This window comes from Danio rerio, chromosome 5 (genome assembly GCF_049306965.1).
Source record: "Danio rerio strain Tuebingen ecotype United States chromosome 5, GRCz12tu, whole genome shotgun sequence".
In the NCBI taxonomy this organism is placed as follows: Eukaryota; Metazoa; Chordata; class Actinopteri; order Cypriniformes; family Danionidae; genus Danio; species Danio rerio.
Genome location: NC_133180.1, coordinates 27,397,380 through 27,417,231, shown reverse-complemented (window position 1 = coordinate 27,417,231; position 19,852 = coordinate 27,397,380). Strand labels below are relative to the sequence as shown.

Genomic DNA, 19,852 nt, shown 5'->3' with positions numbered 1-19,852 from the left:
TGTAGTGTCTGCTTTTTGCTGGTTGTATGTGGGTGGAGTAATACACAAAGGGTAAAGAGGCTGTAGGAGTTCTGATATATATATATATATATATATATATATATATATATATATATATATATATATATATATATATATATATATATACACACATTATGAATGAAAAGTGACGAGACATATGAATAATTACAAATGATTAATTATTAAGTCCAACACTGAAAAAGTAATTAAGACATGATACCCACCTCCACCTTTTATTTATTAAATTCATTATGTAAAATAAGCCTTGTATTCTTTAACTTTTTTAATTACAAAGTTACATATGGCATACCATTTACTACAGCAAACAGTTCAGTGGGAGATACAGTCAAATCTTAGCAAAGCCACACATTTAAAAAATATAGTAATCTATATTGTAATTGTTAGTCTAAAATTGTTGCTGGGGATTAACAGGTAAAGATGTGTTAGAGTTCAAAGACATGAATCTATGTTAAACAATAAAAAACTACTTATTTTCCTGATGTTATTTTAGGGTAAACAGCACGTTTTTTAGTCAAACAGACAGTTGTTTGTAATTAGAAATAAAATCAATGACAATTAATATCAGTAGAATTCATAAACATATTATGGTTTCATCCAATTCATCTCCTCCCCTGCATCCAGCAGAAGACTCAGTAGCCAGTGTTTTTAATGGTGATGCGCTGAGCTGAGTCAATCTTATAGTCTTTAATACCTGAGAACAAAAACACAACATTGCAGATAAAAGAAATGAATCAGACTTATGCAAATCATTTGTAAAGACATGCACCTATTTTAACGTAAAACACATTTATTGCATCTCACCCTGTGTCAGAGAGGTGCCATCTGAGGAAACATGCCAGTATCTGCGATCAGTCTGACGGGCTTGCTCATCATTGAGCACACTGAGAAAAGCTCCCCACAAGCTGTCTTCAGTCTTAAAGCTGTCATGCAGAAAGCAAAATTGTGCATGTAAAAAAGGAAAACTGCAGTTAAATGGTGAAATATTTTTAAAAAAATGTAAATTGAGTAATTCAAACTCACGTGAAACCAGTTTGTTTGTCTTGAAGAAGGTTCAGGGCTTCAAACAGAGAGGAGCCTTTGGGGACATTAATGGGAAACACAGACGCTTCCCCATTGGATTTTATAACCTCCACTTGTACAGCCACTTGTCCGAGACTTGGGAGAACCTCTGAAGCCGATTCAACATCAGCAGTAAGAGTGTCTGAAACAAGGACATCAAAGTTCTAAAAATCAAATAAAACATTTAATACAGTATAATGTATCACATTAAAATACTCAATATAATGTTTTAAAACTAAATACAATTTTTGTTTTATAAATATACAGTTGAAGTCAGAATTATTAGCCCCCCTGAATTATTAGCCCCTCTGTTTATTTATTTTCCACAATTTCTGTTTAACGGAGAGCAGATTTTTTCAACACATTTCTAAACATAATAGTTTTAATAACTCATTACTAATAAATGATTTCTTTTATCTTTGCCGTGTAAGTAAATAATATGTTACTAGATATTTTTCAAGACACTTCTATACAGCTTAAAGTGACATTTAAAGACTTAACTAGGTTGATTAGGTTAACTAGGCAGGTTAGGGTAATTAATCAAGTTTTTGTATAACGATGGTTTGTTCTGTAGACCAGTGGTTCTCAAACATTTTTCATCAAGTACCCCCTCAGAAAAAAATTGTCTCTCCCAGTACCACCAAAATAAGCAGTATTACAATACAGTAGCGCAGTAGGCCCAGTAAAGCAGCTACAACTCTGCACAGTTAAAAAACGTGGCAGATTACATCAGAAATATAGGCTATATGCCATATATGATATATTATATCCATAATTTTTGATTAATTTTGAAATTTGTGTAGCATGTACATGAAATATTTCATTTCTCCGTGTACCACTAGAAGGAAGCCTGCGTACCACTAGTGGTACACGTACCACAGTTTGAGAACCACTGCTGTAGACTATCGGAAAAAAAATTAGCTTAAAAGGGCTAATAATTTTGTCCTTAAAATGTTTTTTTTTTTTAATTTAAACTGCTTTTATTCTAGCCAAAATAAAACAAATAAGACTTTCTCCAGAAGAAAAAATATTATCAGACATACTGTGAAAATGTCCTTGATCTGTTAAATATTATAAAAAAAATAATAATAATAAAATAAAAAATTCAAAGGGGGGTTAATAATTCTGACTTCAACTATATATATATATATATATATATATATATATATATATATATATATATATATATATATATATATATATATATATATATATATATATATAACTTACATCAGGTTTTTTTTTCTGCTGAACAGAAAACACATTTTGAAGATGATTCATTATATTACAATTTAACCCAGTTGTTATCATCAACAAATTTTTTCAAAATAAATTTTTTTGAGCTCAGCAGAAGAAACTCATGAGAAACTCATGCCGGTTTGGGTAAGAATAAATTCTGACAATTTTCATACGTGTATGAATTACATTTTTATTATCAATTTTACATATAAACATTTATACACACACACACACACACACACACACACACACACACACACACACACACACACACACACACACACACACAATTTGCCATCAGAGTAACTTTTGAATGACTTATTTTATTCAAAGGTTTTCAACATTGAACCAATCTGTTGTTTTGGTGTCAGAATAGTAAAACTAAAAAGATGGAACAAGTGCAACAACAACAACAACATATGATTATGTTTAATTGATGATAGAAAAAAATAGATGCTGTGTTGATGTGTACATAAGTAAAGGGAGTTAAGGAAATATGTGAGTTATGCAATATTGATCAATTATCCTTTCAACATCTTCAAGCCCAAAATAATCATACAGCAGGGGTAAAAATAATTTCAGCCTTGACTGGATAATTACCCAGTTTTGAGTTTGAAACAGGCTAAATTAGGACAAAATTTGCTGACATTGGTCAAAGATAAGTCTTTCTACTGTGCCGGGGTCAAGTTCCTGTTTTGCCAATGCTATCATATTCAGAAAAACTGTGAGCTTGACTGCACCAATGTAGTAACATACGTATTAAAAGGATAGTTGACCCAATATTTACATTTTCTTAACCTTTCCTCACCAAGTAAACAAAATTTTTACAAATTTGATTCTTTCTGTTTAACACCAAACAAGATATTCAGAAGAATGTAAGAAAAATTACTGTTTTTTTTAACATTCTTCAAAATTTCTTTTTTGTGTTAAAAAGAAAAAAAAATCAAACAGGTGTGGAAAAAGTGGCGGAGGAGTAAAATGTGATAGAATTTTCAGTTTCGGGTGTACTATACCTTTAGAATAGCTAGGATCTTGCATGTGTTTTGTACATACCGTCCTCACTGCGGCATTCTTTGCTCTTCAGATGAAGATAGGACTGCTGGTATAGGGCAGGCAGAACTTGGGATGCTGCCATTGGATTATGGTATGTTCCCTTCCTGATATCTCCCCTTAAAGCCTCGATAGCAGTGCCGCATTCCTCCATCTCAACTCCCATAGCCAACAAGGCCTAAAAGACCAAGAATTATGAGTATCTGTCACTCAGATAAGAATTTTTTTCACTTCATAATTGTTCACTTTATAATTTAATTTTATAGCGACAAGGTGGCTTAGTGGTTAGCACTGTCGCCTCACAGCAAGAAGGTCGCTGGCTTGAGTCCTGGCTGGGTCAGTTGGCGTTTCTGTGTTGAGTTTGCATGTTCTCCCTGTGTTTGTGTGGGTTTCCTTTGGGTGCTCCGGTTTCCCCCACAATCCAAAGACATGCGGTACAGGCATTTGTATGTGTGTGAATGAGTGTGTATGTTTTCCAGTACTGGGTTGCAGATGGAAGGGCATTCGCAGTGTAAAATCATATGCTGGATGAGTTGCCGGTTCATTCCCATTTGTCGACCCCTGAGAATAAAGGGACTAAGCCGAAGGAAAATAAATGAATAAATGGATTTCATTTTATTCCTATTACCTGCACTGCCAAGCCCGTGCTGAATTCATTGCCCATGTGACCATCAGCTCGTTTAGAGTCTACAAGCTTCTGCTTAATGGTAGCCAAAGCTTTGTCCAGCTCAGCTTCATCTTTAACCGAGATTCCCTCATTTTTTAGACACTGCAGGGCCATGCCTGCCATCGCATGTGAGTCTGAAGGGCAATAAGAGAAGTAACATTTGTTAGGTGTTCACTTCAAGACATTTAAACAAATTTCCACATTTACATTTCTGTTTCAGCAGACTTAAAATATAATTATATTGGATATTTTCACAATTATTTGCCATTTGTTTAAATTTGATGCCTTACATGTTCTCAAACAAAAGATGACAATATTTCAATTATGATAAAAAATTTTTTTTAAATACTGTTAGCGGAGTCCAAGAATAATATAACTGAATCACTATCAGATTTTTTTTCCGTCATCTGGTCAACAGTAAAATCAAGGACAGACGATACATGAAAAAAACAAAAACAACAAAAAACATTGAATCATTCTGGTTTAACAAGCTTGATCATTTTCCACACTAGAACATTTGGTGTGCATGCACATTCACATGTTTAAACAGTTTTCTAAATTCAAGTTCGCACCACCTAAAAAGGAGCAATACTGTCGACGTATGAAAAGGCATGGGTCGGTTTAAGATTCTGATGGTGTGATAACGTTGGATAAAAATATCACGGTATCACGGTATTGTGATTACTGCTCTAAAACATATTCTTTTAAAATTTCTGGGTAAAAAAAATACTTTTTTTTTTTAATAGCTAATACTATTTTTTTCCCCCCTTGAACACAATATATTTTATTTTGAGAAATATTTAAAATATTTTTGAGCAGTAAACATTCATTTATTTTCCTTAGGCTTAGTCCCTTCATTAATCTGGGGTCGCCACAGCGGAATGAACCGTCAACTTATCTAGCACGTTTAACGCAGCGGATGCCCTTCCAGCTGCAACCTACTACTGGGAAGCACTCACACACTCTAATTCACACTCATAAACCACGGACAATTTAGCTTATCTTTGGACTTGTGGGGGAAACCAGAGCACCCGGAGGAAACCCAGGGAGAATGTGCAAACTCCACACAGAAACGCCAACTGACCCAGCCGGGGCTCGAACTAGCGACCTTCTTGCTGTGAGGCGACAGCACTAGCTACTGCGCCACCGCGTCACCAGCAGTAAACGTGTCAGACTAAATAATTTAAATGAATCATTGACTTCTGCTGTCTTCATTTGTTTCAAAAACACAGATTTCTTTAATATTTAAAACGGCATCTTTGGATATCCTTTCTGCTGGAGATACTGTTGTCCTAAAAAAAAAAAAACGTAAATAAAAAATCTTACACACCTTATGCTGGTGGTTTTTAAATTTTCACTTTCCAAACTGCGGTATGTCTACATATGAATTGGTCAAAATGTGTATTTATGTACTAATAATAATAACACTTAGGAATATACAGATAAGGGCAAAATTATGAACTCTCCTATGAAACAGAAATTCTTTTACAAACATTTCTCAGATGATATTGAACAGATTAAGGAATTTTTCACAGTATTAACTACAGTCATCATGGCAAAGATAAAATAAATTATTTGTTAGAAATTAGTTATTCTTCCCACTTATGGGTTGCAAGATAAGTTGGTGGTTCATTCCACTGTGGCGACCCCAGATTAATAAAGAGACTAAGTGAAAAAGAAAATGAATGAATGAAAGAATGAATGAAATTAGTTAATAAAACTATTATGTTTAAAAATGTGCTGGAAAAAAAATTCTCTTCGTAAAACAGAAATGTGAAAAAAATATAAAAGAATACAAATTTAACAGGAGGGATAATAATTCTGACTTTAACGGTATAATAATAAAGCTTAATTGACAAGTGTGACTGATGCAGTGCAAACAGAAACTGGCTCTATCTTTTGAGCCTGTGCATTATAATTGTGATAAATAGAAACATGTGCCATTCTATATTGGTGGTTTGAAAATGAAACTAAATTGTTTTTCATCCAAAGTTCAAAAGGTTCAAACTGAATGCACCCTGCAGTGGCAGACAACAAAACTGCAGTGCCTACTTATAATCAACAGAATATTGCTGTGTATTAGTGTGGTAAGATATTGGTATAGTTATCATTATAAATATTGTTCTAGGTGTAAATGTTTAGAAAGACATGAGGTGGCTGAAAAACTTCTGATTGAATTGGAATGGTTTTGATTTTCTTGGTGAAACATACATTTAAATGTACTTTAATAATGACCAATAAGACAAAAAAAGTCAAGTTAAACTCACCAATGCATAAGGACTCTCCGTGTTTTATTTGTCCATGTTCCACAGCATGGATGAGCTTGTGGCTGACGTGTGTGCTAACTCTAACTCCGCTCACACACAAAGCCAGAATACCCAGAGAATACTGGTAATAGTTGGTCTTCGGACGATGACTGACTGCAGAAATGAATTATTGTTAATACTGACTATAAAATGCAGCAAAATTACTGTATATGCACTACTACTGTATGTAAAGGTTTGTCGTCAATTAGATTTCATTTTTGACACTGATGCATTCACTCAGAAATAATGTAATTGTTAGTAAAGACATTTATAATTTACACGTTAGAATAAATATTCATGTATTCCATCAGGAAAACAAATATCACACAAGAATGTTAAAAAATAGTTCACCCAAAAATGAAAATCCTGTCATCGTTCACGCTTCCTTCACTTGTCACAAACCTGTTTGGCTTTCCTTCTTCTGCTGAACACAGTAAAAATATTTTGAAGAGAGCTGAAAACCAGTAACTATTGACTTCCATAGTATTTGTTTTCCTACTTGAGAGGTAAATGGTTACAGCATTCTTCAAAATATCTTCCTTAGTGTTTTAACGGAATAAAGATGCTTATAAAGTTGAGGGTGAGGAAATAGTAAGTACTTGTAATTTTTATGAACTATCATGTTTTCAACATTGACAATAATTTCACAAAATTGCTGTTTTGCTGTATGTTAGATTAAATAAATCTGGCTTTTCTAAGCATTACACGTCTTTCAAAAACAATACAGAGTGTTACCAACCCCAAATGATGTGATTAAAAAATTGTGTCATAAAGAAATTGCTCTCACATGCAATGTTTTGTTTCTCTTCCTCCATTTCTTTCTTAAGGTGAGTTAGGAGGAACTCATTCTTCTCATTGTGATTGAGGTGTAAACTCAGATCGTGACAGGAGGACCTCAAGGCCAAGATGTACAGGGCGAGACGGCCAACCACCAACTCACCATTTCTCAGAGATCTACAAGAAGTGTAGTGGAACAAAAGGCAATTAAATTAAAGCAGAAAAATGAAGTAGAATTATAGAAAAGTCTATATTTATGCATAATGACACAACTCATGTGACTGTAACAGATACAATAATTCCCGAACATTACTGTATGTTATTTAGAGAATCAAAAGCTATTGAACATTTAAAGAACAAATAACGAAATAAGAAACTGCTGCTTTAAAGTTGAAGCTGAAAAGATTTGTACTTCTCAATATCCTCATGAAACTCTTTCTTGAGGCGGTTGAGATATTGGTTTTCTTTGTCCAGGTTATGTTGTGTGGAGAGCCGCAGAGCGATGTGCACACTGGGATTGGGCAGGTTGTCTTGTGTGTCCACAGAGCGCAGAAGCTGCTTATTGAGCGACTGGAGAAGAGTTTCGTGATCTGATGCTGATGGTATTAGAAAAAGAAACAGAGAGTAAGAAATTTCATGCAGTCAGACAGACTTGGTCAAAAATATTGGCACCTTTGTAAATATGAACAGGTTGTGAAAATAAATATGTATAGTTGATCCTTTATTTCTCTTGTTTAAAAAAATCTAACTAAAAATCATAACTTTTATTGAAATAAAATAATTGAACATATGGGTGAGTGGTGGGATGGATTGATCATTAAGGTCTTGTTAGAGAGCGTCTCTTATATTCTGCAACTTCCTAGTTGTAATCCTTTAAGAATATTTACCAATACAGTAAGATGTGGTCTTTCAGGCAGATTTATAACTTCACCATTTCATTGGAACTTCCTAAACAGACAGTTCACCCAAAAATAAAAATGTACTCCCCATTTATTCACCGTCAGGTGGATCCAAATCAATTTCTTTCTCCCGTTGAACACAAAAGAAGCTATTTTGAAGAATGTTGGAAACATGTAACCACTGACATTCATAGCAGGAAAAACAAATACTATGGAAGTCAATGGTAACTGATTTCCAACCCTTTTCAAAATATCTTTTGTTTGTGTGTGTGTGTGTGTGTGTGTGTGTGTGTGTGTGTGTGTGTGTGCGCGCGCGCGTGTGTGTGTGTGTGTGTGTGTGTGTGTGTGTGTTCAACAAGAAAGAAACTCAAACAGGTTTGAAATGAGTGTAAATGGTGACAAAATGTTTATTTTTGTGTGAACAATTGTGTGGTCTAATGTTGGAAACGGGAATGCTCAACACATTACCTATTTTCAGCCACTTTCTATTTTGTTTACCTGAACAATCGTTTCCAGCATATCAGAACTGTACTCTTTGCTTTTACTCATTGTTATGGATGAGTGTTTGAATTTGAGCTTTGTGTTCCTCATATTTATACTCCTGTGAAACAGATAACCATGGTTGGATTCAGCCAGGTTAGATAAAAATGAAAATATATAAGGAGATATGCATTAGATATTACACTGTTTATTTTATTAGGGGTGCTGCTAATCATTTTGGCCACTGTTTATTTTACATTTAAGTAGAATCCCAACCACTTTTTATTTGAGTTAAAGATTAAAAGATTTATTTTTACAGCATTCCTCGCTCATATTTACCAAGGGTAAGAATAATATTGACCATTATTGTACATAATCAATATATTGTACATTATCAATATATCAATTTATAACAAAACAACATGATTTTTCTTTGGATGAATCACTTTCCTGGTTAACCATGTGTGGCTCATATAAAATACCACAATGTAGTTGGATCATGTCTACTGCTGTTTCAGCTATTTAGGTCACTGTGGCATTTTTCACCTTTCTCATGCAACCCATAAAAATCTCTCTCTCTCTCTCACACACACACACACACACACACACACACACACACACACACACACACACACACACACACACACACACACACACACACACACACACACACACACACACAATTATCAGTCACAAAACAGAGGGCAAAGAACAGTGTTAAGTGATTTATAGACAAGACAAACAGAAATAACTCAATAAGAACAAGCTGAATGCTATGAACTGGATGGTAAAGTGCACTTATTATAGCATTTGGGTTACCAAAGCTATTGGTAAGCTGGTACAATGGAATGGTGTATACAAAGACACAGAAACATCAAAAACTAATTATGTTCTTTTGGAAATGTTTGATAGCTCTGTGGCATTCTTTTCATGACAGATTTCTATATAAAAATGGTAATGATTCAGCATCTTTGGATATGGGTTAAAGGAACTTAAAAGGGGTTTAAGCAACAAAACAAAGTGTAATTAATTTTTGCTTGTTTTTCATAAATTAAAATGTGTCCCTTTTTATTTTTTCATTTTGATTAATAAACAAATACATTTATAAATACATATTTCCATACATGCATGAATAAATGTCTTCTTTTTTCAATCATAAATGACAGATATAAAATATTAATTGGTGTAACAACAGTTTATAGAAAAAGGTCTTGTCAGGCATATTTTGAACGAGAAACATTTGATTAAATATTAAACAGCTCTTTAAGAGGATCAGCCCCAAAAGTCTAATTAATTGCCATTTTAAAGCTGTATACTTTACCACTATCCTTGAAAGCACTAGATTTTACTCATTTGTCAGCAGGAAGTTTAACATATATTAATATTATAAATATTTTTAAAAAATCATTATTTTATTTATTTTAATAAGTGAACTTCAGAATAAGTATGTTGTTTTTGTTCTTTTTGTATGAATATGTAATGAACAATATCACTTCACCCTTAGTCTAACATTTTATTAAAAAAAAAAAAAAGTCTTCTGTAAACATTCGACTCTTTAGTTTACTTGCATTTCATTTGCTTTTTCTAAAATTTTGTTGTAAATTTAACTTGATGCCAACACTTGAACGATTATGTCTGATTATGTCTGCTGAAAAAGGCTATTACCGTCTTTGGCCATAATTTGTACTATGGTACCTTTCCTAAAAACAATATTGTGCAATGATGTGATTTCTATTATTGCCCTATTATGCAACTATTACAAGTCAACATTAATTTGAAAAAAAAAATAGAAAATAAATAAGGAATAATTAAAAAAAGTAAATACAAATACATTCCTTCTAAATACAAGTTAACAGAAGTAAAATGAAATGCAAATGATTTGTTGTATAACTGTTGCAAACTTACCACAGGGTTTTCCAGCAGCCAGTGCCAGCAGCGCACTCACAATGAGGAGAGTAATCTGACATTGACAAATAAATACAGACAACATGTGAAATTTGCTTTTAAGTGCTCCATAATTACCAAGATTCTTATTTAATTTGATAAATAATAGTTTTGTGAATAAGCATTCTGTACCATAATAACAAACAGAACGTCAATGTTTATTGAATGTCCTTCTTACCATTTTATCTCTGAGTTGGGTATCCTGTTGAATCCAGTTAAGATGAATTTACTTTTTCAGTGAAATACTATGACCGTGACAGGAGGCGGAGTTTCTCCACAGTTACTCATTTACAGACACTATAAAGTTTTGCAACATATCGTCAAACTGTGCTCTAAATTATCTTCTATTACCTTTCTTGCTCCAAACTGTTTTCATTTTTTTGCCTTTTCATTTGTATTTCAATAAAATATTCCTATCTCTCTTCTAAACGTGTGTTTGTTTACTATAGCTCACTTCCGGTTAAAGAACTACAAACGGCGGACTACAAGTTCCAGACGCCTTCCTCTACACACTGTTCGAGAAAAGCGTCGTAAAATCCAGGCTCTTGCAACTTCTCGTGTCAACTGTTATTAGTCATTTTCCACATTTCAATTAAAATTGGCTTGCCGCTTTTGCGAGTGTGTAAAAGGTAAGTGTTTGTGCACCTAATGTAAGCAATGACGCGGTGTTGTTTTGTATGTAGTGGGGCGTATGACAAGAGGATGTTTTAAGCTGCAGCAAGCCAGCAATTCAAGTTATTCTTACCCAGACTACCACAAAATGGCTTAAGGGTAAATTATTTAAGATTATTTCAGGTAAAACTATCATAAATATTGACTTATCCAGAGCATAATGCCTGTGCTATTGAATGTTATGGCCTACGGTGAAAGAAAATATACAGATTTATAAAGTTAGTGACCAGTTGCTCACTATAAATCTAGTGGCTAATGTTTTTTTCCCTAAATAAATCTAATTTAATACCTATTTTTGGTGTTGGAAATAAAAAAAAATGGAAATTTGACCTTCAAAGAAAATTTACATAAATGATTTTAATCATTTTCAGTTCAAGTAAAAGTGTACTTTAATGTTTCATATAACCTTTGTGAAAATTTAATGTTTAATTATGTGTGAAATAATGTTTTTGCAATCAGTGTCGTACATGTTTATGTAAAAATGAAACACCATACTTATTATGACCTCTGCTTGTATGCAAACGAATTTGATTTCATGCAATGTTGTATGTTTACAAATTTAAAATGACAGCCGATTTGTATTTTTGGGGCTGTACTAATAAGAGAGACCTCTTTAAATGTGTCTGAGTAAAATATTCATATTCTTTCAGACTAAAATACTGTAACTTTGAACACTTTTTTTGAGCTGGACATGACAATTGACCAAAATAACAAGTGTTTTCATGAAAATAAAGGTTGTTCCACCAAATACTGAAAATAAAATATTGTTATTGTGTCTTCTAAAATGAAAATTAACAAACCTAAAAATTAAATGTAAAAATATTTTGACCAATTTAGTTTTTTAGTTTTGACACAAACATTTTTTTTCAAATTTAGGAATAAATGTCATAAATAGTTTACAGAAAAAAATTAAGCCATGTAAAAAAGAATGCATGGTGACACGGTGGCTCACCACTGTTGCCTTACAGCAGAAAAGTTGCTGGTTCGAGTCCCGGCTGGGTCAGTTGGCATTTCTGTGTGGAGTTTGCATGTTCTTCCTGTGTTTGTGTTGGTTTTCTTCTAGTGCTCCGGCCCCAGTCCAAAAACATGCACTATAGGGGAATTGAATAAACTAAGTTGGCCGTAGTGTATGTGTGTGTGAATTAGTGTTTATAGATGTATCCCAGTACTGGGTTGGCCGCTGGAAGGACACCCGCTGTGTAAAACATATGCTGGATAAGTTGGCAGTTCATTCCGCTGTGGCGACCCCTAATAAATGAAGGGAATACGAAATAAATAAGGAAAAAATAATGCAATAAAGTCATGTTTTACGAACATTAAAAAATTGTTAATTAAGAGAAAATGTCTCTTCATTTTTCCATAATTTTCCCCTTCACTTTATTTATACAAGTATATATTTGTGTATGAGACTGTATATGTGTATGCAAAATAAATGTTGTTAATTATGTTGTATTAACCATTTGTACACCCTGTTCCATTGCCCAGCACCTCTGATTTGCTCATGTTTTCCAGATTCCTCTAGTATTCACACTGCTGGACTGCAGTTGTCATCTAGTTTTGATGCCTCCAGCTCATCTTCAGCTGAAGGACAATGCAAAGCTCCAGGTCAGGAACCAGTGAACTGGACTTCATCATGTTCTCTCCACATGCACATTTTAGTAACCCAGATTTGGTCCCAGTTAGCGGGCCAACCAAAGGCTTGCATCATCTGACTGGTGGATCGATGCCAAATACGTAAGCATTAAGTGTTTTGTGCTATTAGGAAGTCTAATTAAGCACCATTACCTTATAGATGATCCCTTTCATTTTATTTGTCTGTCCATTTAAACATAGAAGCTGGGAAAGAAGATGCATGAGGAAGCAGAGGAGAAGGACAGATGATGAGTGAGTACCAGATCACTTGCATATAATATCGTATGGCTCGGTGGCTAGCATAATTACATTACAGCAAGAAGGTTGCTAGTTTGAGTCCAGGTTGGCATTAGGTGCGGAGTTTGCATGTTCACCCTTTGCTCACATGGGTTTCCTCCGGGTGCTTTGGTTTTTGCCCCAGTCCAAAGACATGCCAGTCCAAGAGTATAGGTGTGTGTGTGTGTGTATGAATGAGAGAATCTATGGGTGTTTCCCAGCACTGGAGGTTGTATGTCTTTAATACAAGAAGGGTATCCTCTGTTAAAAAATTTATTTGATTGTTTTTGTCTGCTTGTTGACCCCTGATAAAGCAGGCAGTAACTTAAGGAAAATTTGTATGAATAATAAATTGGTTAAATTATGTTAATATAATTTAACAACATTAACATTAATTTAGCTAATTCAAATGTCAACCATGTTTTAAAATCATTTTTTAAAAAGTCATATTAATTAATGCTATCAGTTTAATGTTAGTTTACAATTTTTAGGTTTATTTAGGCCACCACATTTCTTACTGTGTTGCTAGGCATATGACGATATAAAATGTTCTTGTTTCTATTATTGGTGAAGCTTTTTATCATACTATACTGTATTATCACTACATTGACATATATATATATATATATATATATATATATATATATATATATATATATATATATATATATTATAATAACAAAATTAACTGTACATTTTTGTGTATGTCTGGAAAACTATCATGAAGTGCAATAGGTTTTACACTTTACTATTACCTAACATCAGACCATTAACAAGTGCATTAACTAACATCAACAGTGAGAAATAACTTCATGTGTTATATTAGTTTGAAGAAAAAAAAATAAAATGGACCTTGTTGTTAGCTCCACTTAATGGTAGCTCCATTTAATAGACTTTGGGTTTTAAGGAGTTATTAAACTTTAAGAAATTTCACCTGATTAATAATTGTTATACAAATGGTTTACATGATCAGTTTAGTTTATTAAATGAATGCTATTAAATGGAGCCTTAATGTTAAGTGTTAACAAACAATAGCCCTATAAAGATTTTAATTGCTGGCCAGATTTCGCAGACCAGATTATTGTAAAAATCTTTAAATATTGGGTCACACTTTAAATTATATATTAGTGGTATTAATTACTACATACTAGCATTTAAATAACAATAATAACAAAGCACTGATTATGTACATACATCTTCTTACATTGTACTTGTATTTTAAATTATCTCCATGTAAATGCATCTGTATTTAAAATCTATAATTAGAATAATAGTAAGGGGCAGCACAGTGTACACAGAGTACAATCACACCACAGCAAGAAGGTCGCTGGTTTGAGCCCCGGCTGGGTCAGTTGGCGTTTCTGTGTGGAGTTTGCATGTTCTCCCCGGGTTTGCGTGGGTTTCCTCTGGGTGCTCAGGTTTTCCCCACAGTCCTAAGACATGCTGTATAGATGAATTAAATAAGCTAAATTGGCTGTAGTTTATGGGTGTTTCCCAGTGATGGGTTGCAGCTGGAACGGTATCCACTGCGTAAAACATTCCGCTGTGGCGACTCCAGATTAAAAAAGGGACTAAGCCTAAAAGAAAATGAATGAATGAGAAATATACTAACATTGTTGACCATTCCTTACACCACAGGTGTCAAACTCAGTTCCAAAAGGGCTGCACAGTTTAGTTCCAATCCTAATTAAACACACCTGATCAAACTAATTGAGTCCTTCAGGCTTGTTTGAAACCTACAGGTAAGTGTGTTGGAGCAGGGTTGGAACTAAACTGTGCAGGGCTTCGGCCCTCCAGGAATTGAGTTTGACACCCCTGCCTTACACCTTAACCCACCCTTAAACCTACCCATGCCTCTTAACCTGCCCCTAAACTTATCCTTGTCCCCCTTCAGTAGTGTTAATATTAACACAATAAGTACATAGTACTTTATTTTTCGATGTAAGTACTAGTAGTTACGACCATTTAATATAAAGTGGGACCAAATATTCCTCGGGAGTTTGGTGTTGTGATAAACACAACTCCGAATATAACAATAATTTTATGAATAAATATTTTAATATTCTTAAAAATATTTTTTATGACTTTAAATATTGGCCCCTTTTTACAAGCCTGTTATGATGCGTTTAATGGTCATCATAATCTTAAATCCTTGAAAGTTTTTAATATATATATTTTTTAAATTACAAAAAATAATAACCGCTTATGCAAGGTGTTTCTAATGCAGCGTCTATGGGGCTGAGAGTAAATCTAACATTGTTCTCTCCTCTGGCTGCCATCATTACAGTATTTTTTTTTTCCTTTTCCTGAAAGTCCTGATAACCTTTTCCTGAAAATCTTGATAGTCCTGAAAGTCTCTATAACTCCATCGTGGAGCTTTTCATTTATTATTTCAGCAAATAGGGTTGTAAAAAAAATATTTGTTGTACTCTCCCATTCAGGGGCGAGGCAGTGGCGCAGTAGGTAGTGCTGTCGCCATACAGCAAGAAGGTCACTGGGTCGCTGGTTCGAACCTCGGCTCAGTTGGCGTTTCTGTGTGGAGTTTGCATGTTCTCCCTGCCTTCGCGTGGGTTTCCTCCGGGTGCTCCGGTTTCCCCCACAGTCCAAAGACATGCGGTACAGGTGAATTGGGTAGGCTAAATTGTCCGTAGTGTATGAGTGGATGTGTAAATGTGTGTGTGGATGTTTCCCAGAGATGGGTTGCGGCTGTAAGGGCATCCGCTGCGTAATAACTTGCTGGATAAGTTGGTGGTTCATTCCGCTGTGGCGACCCCGGATTAATAAAGGGACTAAGCCGACAAGAAAATGAATGAATGAATGAAACTCTCCCATTCACTGCGCTCTAAGTTTACCCAACTATGACGACATCCGCTACTGAGAAACCCAGAAATGTGAAAAGGGTCTATATATCATCTATATAAATATCAGCCCATCTACTAATAAGACCTGAACTGTTTCTGGCCTGTTTCCCGGTACAGAAGCTGCAGTCCTAAACGGCGGAAACTGATGGGAGAGGAAGGAGCAAATCAGTGTCCAAGTCCTAAAGCAAGCCACATCTGGCCTGTAGATTCTCCAGCACCTTCTCCTTCATCTGAGACCAGCCTGGTTCAGCTGCAGACCAGACCCGGGATGGAGGAGATAAATCTGCCCTTCACCGCCGCTCCGACTCCATTACCCAGAGTTCCCTCTGAGGGCTCGGGCATGGAGGTAGAGGCCGCTCAGAGGAGACTGCAGGAAATAGAAGAGAGGTTAGATGAACCAATCAATCACTTGCTGTCAAACACGAAGTATACATTATTTTCAGATGCTGTTCAGAAATTAGATCTATGTTATGCTCCTTTTATAGACAGCAAAAGCCCTGACAGGAAGAGTAAAGAAGTGCAAAATCCGCCTTTCAGATTTAAAGCCACTAATCAAAGGCTATAGTCTTAACAAATGGCAAGCAGAATTAAATCAGTGCTCAAAAAAAACATCAAGAACATCAAGTTTTTTTTTTTTTTTTTACTAAAGAGATGAAGTTGTTTACACAAGATGACATTGTTATAATATTTATGTATTATTATAGAAAATTTATATTTACAAAAAGTTTTATATTTGATCTGGTTTTGCCAGGAAATAGCTAAAGAAGATGATATGGCACTAAATTGAAAACACTCTCTTTATTGGTAAAACTGTTTAAAGATGTTTCTATAATTTTCCTGGAATGTTTTGTGTGCTACAGGATCACTTTGGAGGATGATAGCGATGAAGAAGAGCTGGATGTGGAACCGGCTCAGCGCAGGCCAGTATTGGTGATGTCTGACAGCTTGAGAGAGGGCCTACAGCGCGGGATTGGGGATATTCTACCACATATGGTTGCACAGTCAGTGTGAGTATATTGTTTTCAGCTTTCCAAATTTTGACACTCGATGACAACTTTCAGTTAATTAATAAATTCATGAACAAGCTCAGTTGCAAGAATTTAGGCTTAAAGCTTTAGATTAAAATGTACATTAATTTTTTTATTGAAAAATAGAGTCAGTAAGAAAAGAGAAAAATTCAGCTGAAATTCATTAATTAGATCACAATTGACTAGTGTTATGCTTAAAAGTCTAACTTTGAGAATTAGAAAAAAAATTAAGTTACACTTTCATTAAGTATGTATAAATAAAATTTAATAACAATTGATGTCAAATTGGCTTTTTAATAATGAAATTTCTTGAACACAATATCAGACTAAAATCTATAGTCTAAAAGTCAGCTTTTCAATCATAGGAATACTTTTTTTTTTTTTTTTAATCTTTAAATAATTTTCAAGATATTTCAGGTATGCTGCTCTACATGTCACCACAAACATTTGAGTTTTAGGTCCAATGTGAGAAATAAAATAACAAATTATTATTTTATTATGCTGTACTGTCAGATTCTTTAGAAATAACATGAAGATTCTCAATAGCCATCCACTTCTTTTTATGTGCATTTTGGAATATTGCAAAAAAATCCCAGGATGGAAGTGCCAAGATATGCATAAGTTTTGAAAATGTGGATAAATGAGTAGGATAAACTTTTTATCCGATAAGAAAAAAATGCACATAAACTACGATAGAAACCGTACCGAATAAATTCCACTTTGCGCATCAAAAAAGTCATGTGATTTTGCTTCAACAGATCATGTGATAACAAAGGTGACAGAAAGTGACAGGTTTGTTTGGGTGGAATATGAGGTCCAAACATTTTTAAATGTTATATACGAGAAAGAAGTGACAACCATCCTTGATGGAAAATATCAGTGGAAACCGCTAACCTTCCAAGAAGTTTGAGAGGAGATTATTCTAAAAGGATATTACAAACTGCCATTATAACATGACTAAAACCAAGTAAGTTATTATGTACACACCTGCAGCTTCTCCATGATAGACGTCCAGCATTCTCAAGCGCCTAGACTACAGCTCCACACAAGAAGTTTGGCCATAGAAAAAATGGTTGTGTCCAACAGAGCCTGGTTTCTCTCGTTTTTTTCCCCCCTTCACCTCGTCAGTTGAAGTTTTTTTCCTTGCCACTGGCTTGCTTGGATTGGGACTTGTGGAGCTGTGCATTGATGGTTTTGCTCTTCAGTGTTTGAACTTTGAGCAGTGAAATTAAAAGCACACTGAACTGAACTAAGCTGATCTTTAACTCTGAAATCCGCATAAATTTAATTAACATCTTTGGATGGAAACATAGCTAATGACTCCAGCAAAACAAATAGATTGTCTAAAATCGTATGTATATATGGTTTCCACAACTGTATGAAAACAAACAGAAGCACAGAGGTGTTCTGAAAGTAACAATCCACCAGCAGCAGCCCTGATCTCTCTTGTTCTCTGCAGGAGCCGCTCTTGTATGGAGCTGGTGGTTTGGCGTCCACCAGAAGACCCGCTTACACAGAGACTCAAAGACTCTTTACAGAGACAGCAGCGCAAGAGCAGACAGACCCCCACCCCTGTCCCATCCGTCAGCAGCCCCCCGTCCCACCAGCAGACATTCAGCCCTCTGTTTAGCAACTCTGGAGAAGAAGACATGGAGTTATAGAGCAAAATCAATCAGCATAACCTGAATTTTCTGTCTAGTGCCATGAATTTTGTTCTTCGTTTGTTTGTTTCAGCCTGCGTTTTTTTTTTTTTTGCAGGTGGGACCATATTTGCACTAGATGAAATGAGAAGTGAATTTTCTTTTCTGTGGTACATTGGTTAGAACAGTCGGTTACATTATTCAGCCTGTTTGATAACTCTATGCCATGTTTGTTTGAACTCATTGTTAACAATGCAACATTTTTTTAGTTTCGCAAGTAGTATTACTGCGGTGTACCATTTTCTGTGCACTGAGCATTTGATTTGTTTCGATCTGCCATATTATTTTTATTAAACATTTACTTTAAGACATCCGACTGGTTAAAACATGAAACTGCTCTGCTCTTCATGCTGTTGTTGTTATGGAAAGTGATGACTTGTGAAGTTTCTTGATTGTGCGAGGAAGGATTGTTATGTGGTTTTAAATTTGACGGCACTAATTTTATCCGGTTTAACCATTTACTCATTTAACAGACAGAAAAGCGAGTATCGGAGGAGACGCATGGGCATCCATATTTGAATCCTAGTACTTGGATCTGTTTAATCTAAACAAAGAACAAATAGCATCTATTAACCTTGTCATAATTATCAAAAAAACAAAAACAACAGCAACAGTAAAATAAGCTAGAAAGCCAAAATGCCTGCAGTTTAAACGTTGGCCTACATTGAAATGTTTTGTTTAAAACTTTCTGTGATTTCTAGTTTGCCTGATGTCATAATCTAAAACTTGTAAATAATACTGACTACTGTATGTCACACTACGACGCAGGCAGACTTGTTTATAAATAAAAACAGTTTGGCAATATCGTTTTCTTCTTGTGACTTTTTATTTATATAGAAAAACATTCATACATTGATTTTAATATGATTAATTCCTCTGAGAAATCATTAGAAGTGACATGTTGTAATTGCATTTGAGCAATTAATATTCACAATTTGTCAGTAAAACTGGAGGTTGCTTTCAGATGGAGCACCATATACATGCATTTCAGGGTCAGTTCACTGACAAGCTACGCAAAAATCACATTCAAGTAGATTTTTTTTCATTCATTCAATTTCCTTCAGCTTAATCCCTTTATTAATCTGGGGTCATCACAGCGCAATGAACCACCAACTTGTCCCCCGACTGTGGGGGAAACCGGAGCACCTAGAGCACAGGTGTCAAACTCCGTTCCAAAAGGGCCGAAGCCCTGCACAGTTTAGTTCCAACCCTAATTAAAC

General features: G+C 34.7%; 2 protein-coding genes across 5 annotated transcripts; one reads left to right on the top strand and one right to left on the bottom strand.

Moving 5' to 3' along the window:
• Positions 1 to 239: 239 nt before the first annotated feature.
• On the bottom strand, positions 240 to 10,905 carry tcn2 (transcobalamin II). Of its 3 annotated transcripts, none has more exons than NM_001123231.2 (10): positions 10,642 to 10,905; positions 10,425 to 10,479; positions 7,553 to 7,736; positions 7,151 to 7,317; positions 6,325 to 6,477; positions 4,019 to 4,191; positions 3,394 to 3,568; positions 1,063 to 1,243; positions 844 to 962; positions 240 to 733 (listed from the first exon to the last, which is right to left on the bottom strand). In NM_001123231.2, exons 1-10 carry the CDS (start codon positions 10,642 to 10,644, stop codon positions 672 to 674), a joined length of 1,272 nt encoding a protein of 423 aa, NP_001116703.1. In that variant the 5' UTR covers positions 10,645 to 10,905; the 3' UTR covers positions 240 to 671. The 3 variants fall into 3 exon arrangements, with proteins under 3 accessions (NP_001116703.1, XP_073806214.1, XP_073806215.1); XM_073950113.1 differs by having other exon boundaries at positions 241 to 733; positions 10,596 to 10,680; XM_073950114.1 differs by lacking the exons at positions 10,425 to 10,479; positions 10,642 to 10,905 and adding an exon at positions 8,355 to 9,104 and having other exon boundaries at positions 241 to 733; positions 7,553 to 8,293.
• Positions 10,906 to 10,958: 53 nt separating this feature from the next.
• On the top strand, positions 10,959 to 19,438 carry ccdc117 (coiled-coil domain containing 117). Of its 2 annotated transcripts, none has more exons than NM_001123279.2 (6): positions 10,959 to 11,092; positions 12,648 to 12,869; positions 12,969 to 13,019; positions 16,022 to 16,291; positions 16,765 to 16,911; positions 18,392 to 19,438. In NM_001123279.2, the coding sequence occupies exons 2-6, from the start codon at positions 12,727 to 12,729 to the stop codon at positions 18,591 to 18,593; spliced, it is 813 nt and encodes a 270-aa protein (NP_001116751.1). In that variant the 5' UTR covers positions 10,959 to 11,092; positions 12,648 to 12,726; the 3' UTR covers positions 18,594 to 19,438. The 2 variants fall into 2 exon arrangements, with proteins under 2 accessions (NP_001116751.1, XP_073806858.1); XM_073950757.1 differs by having other exon boundaries at positions 10,978 to 11,092; positions 12,972 to 13,019; positions 18,392 to 19,436.
• The last annotated feature ends 414 nt before the right edge of the window (positions 19,439 to 19,852 follow it).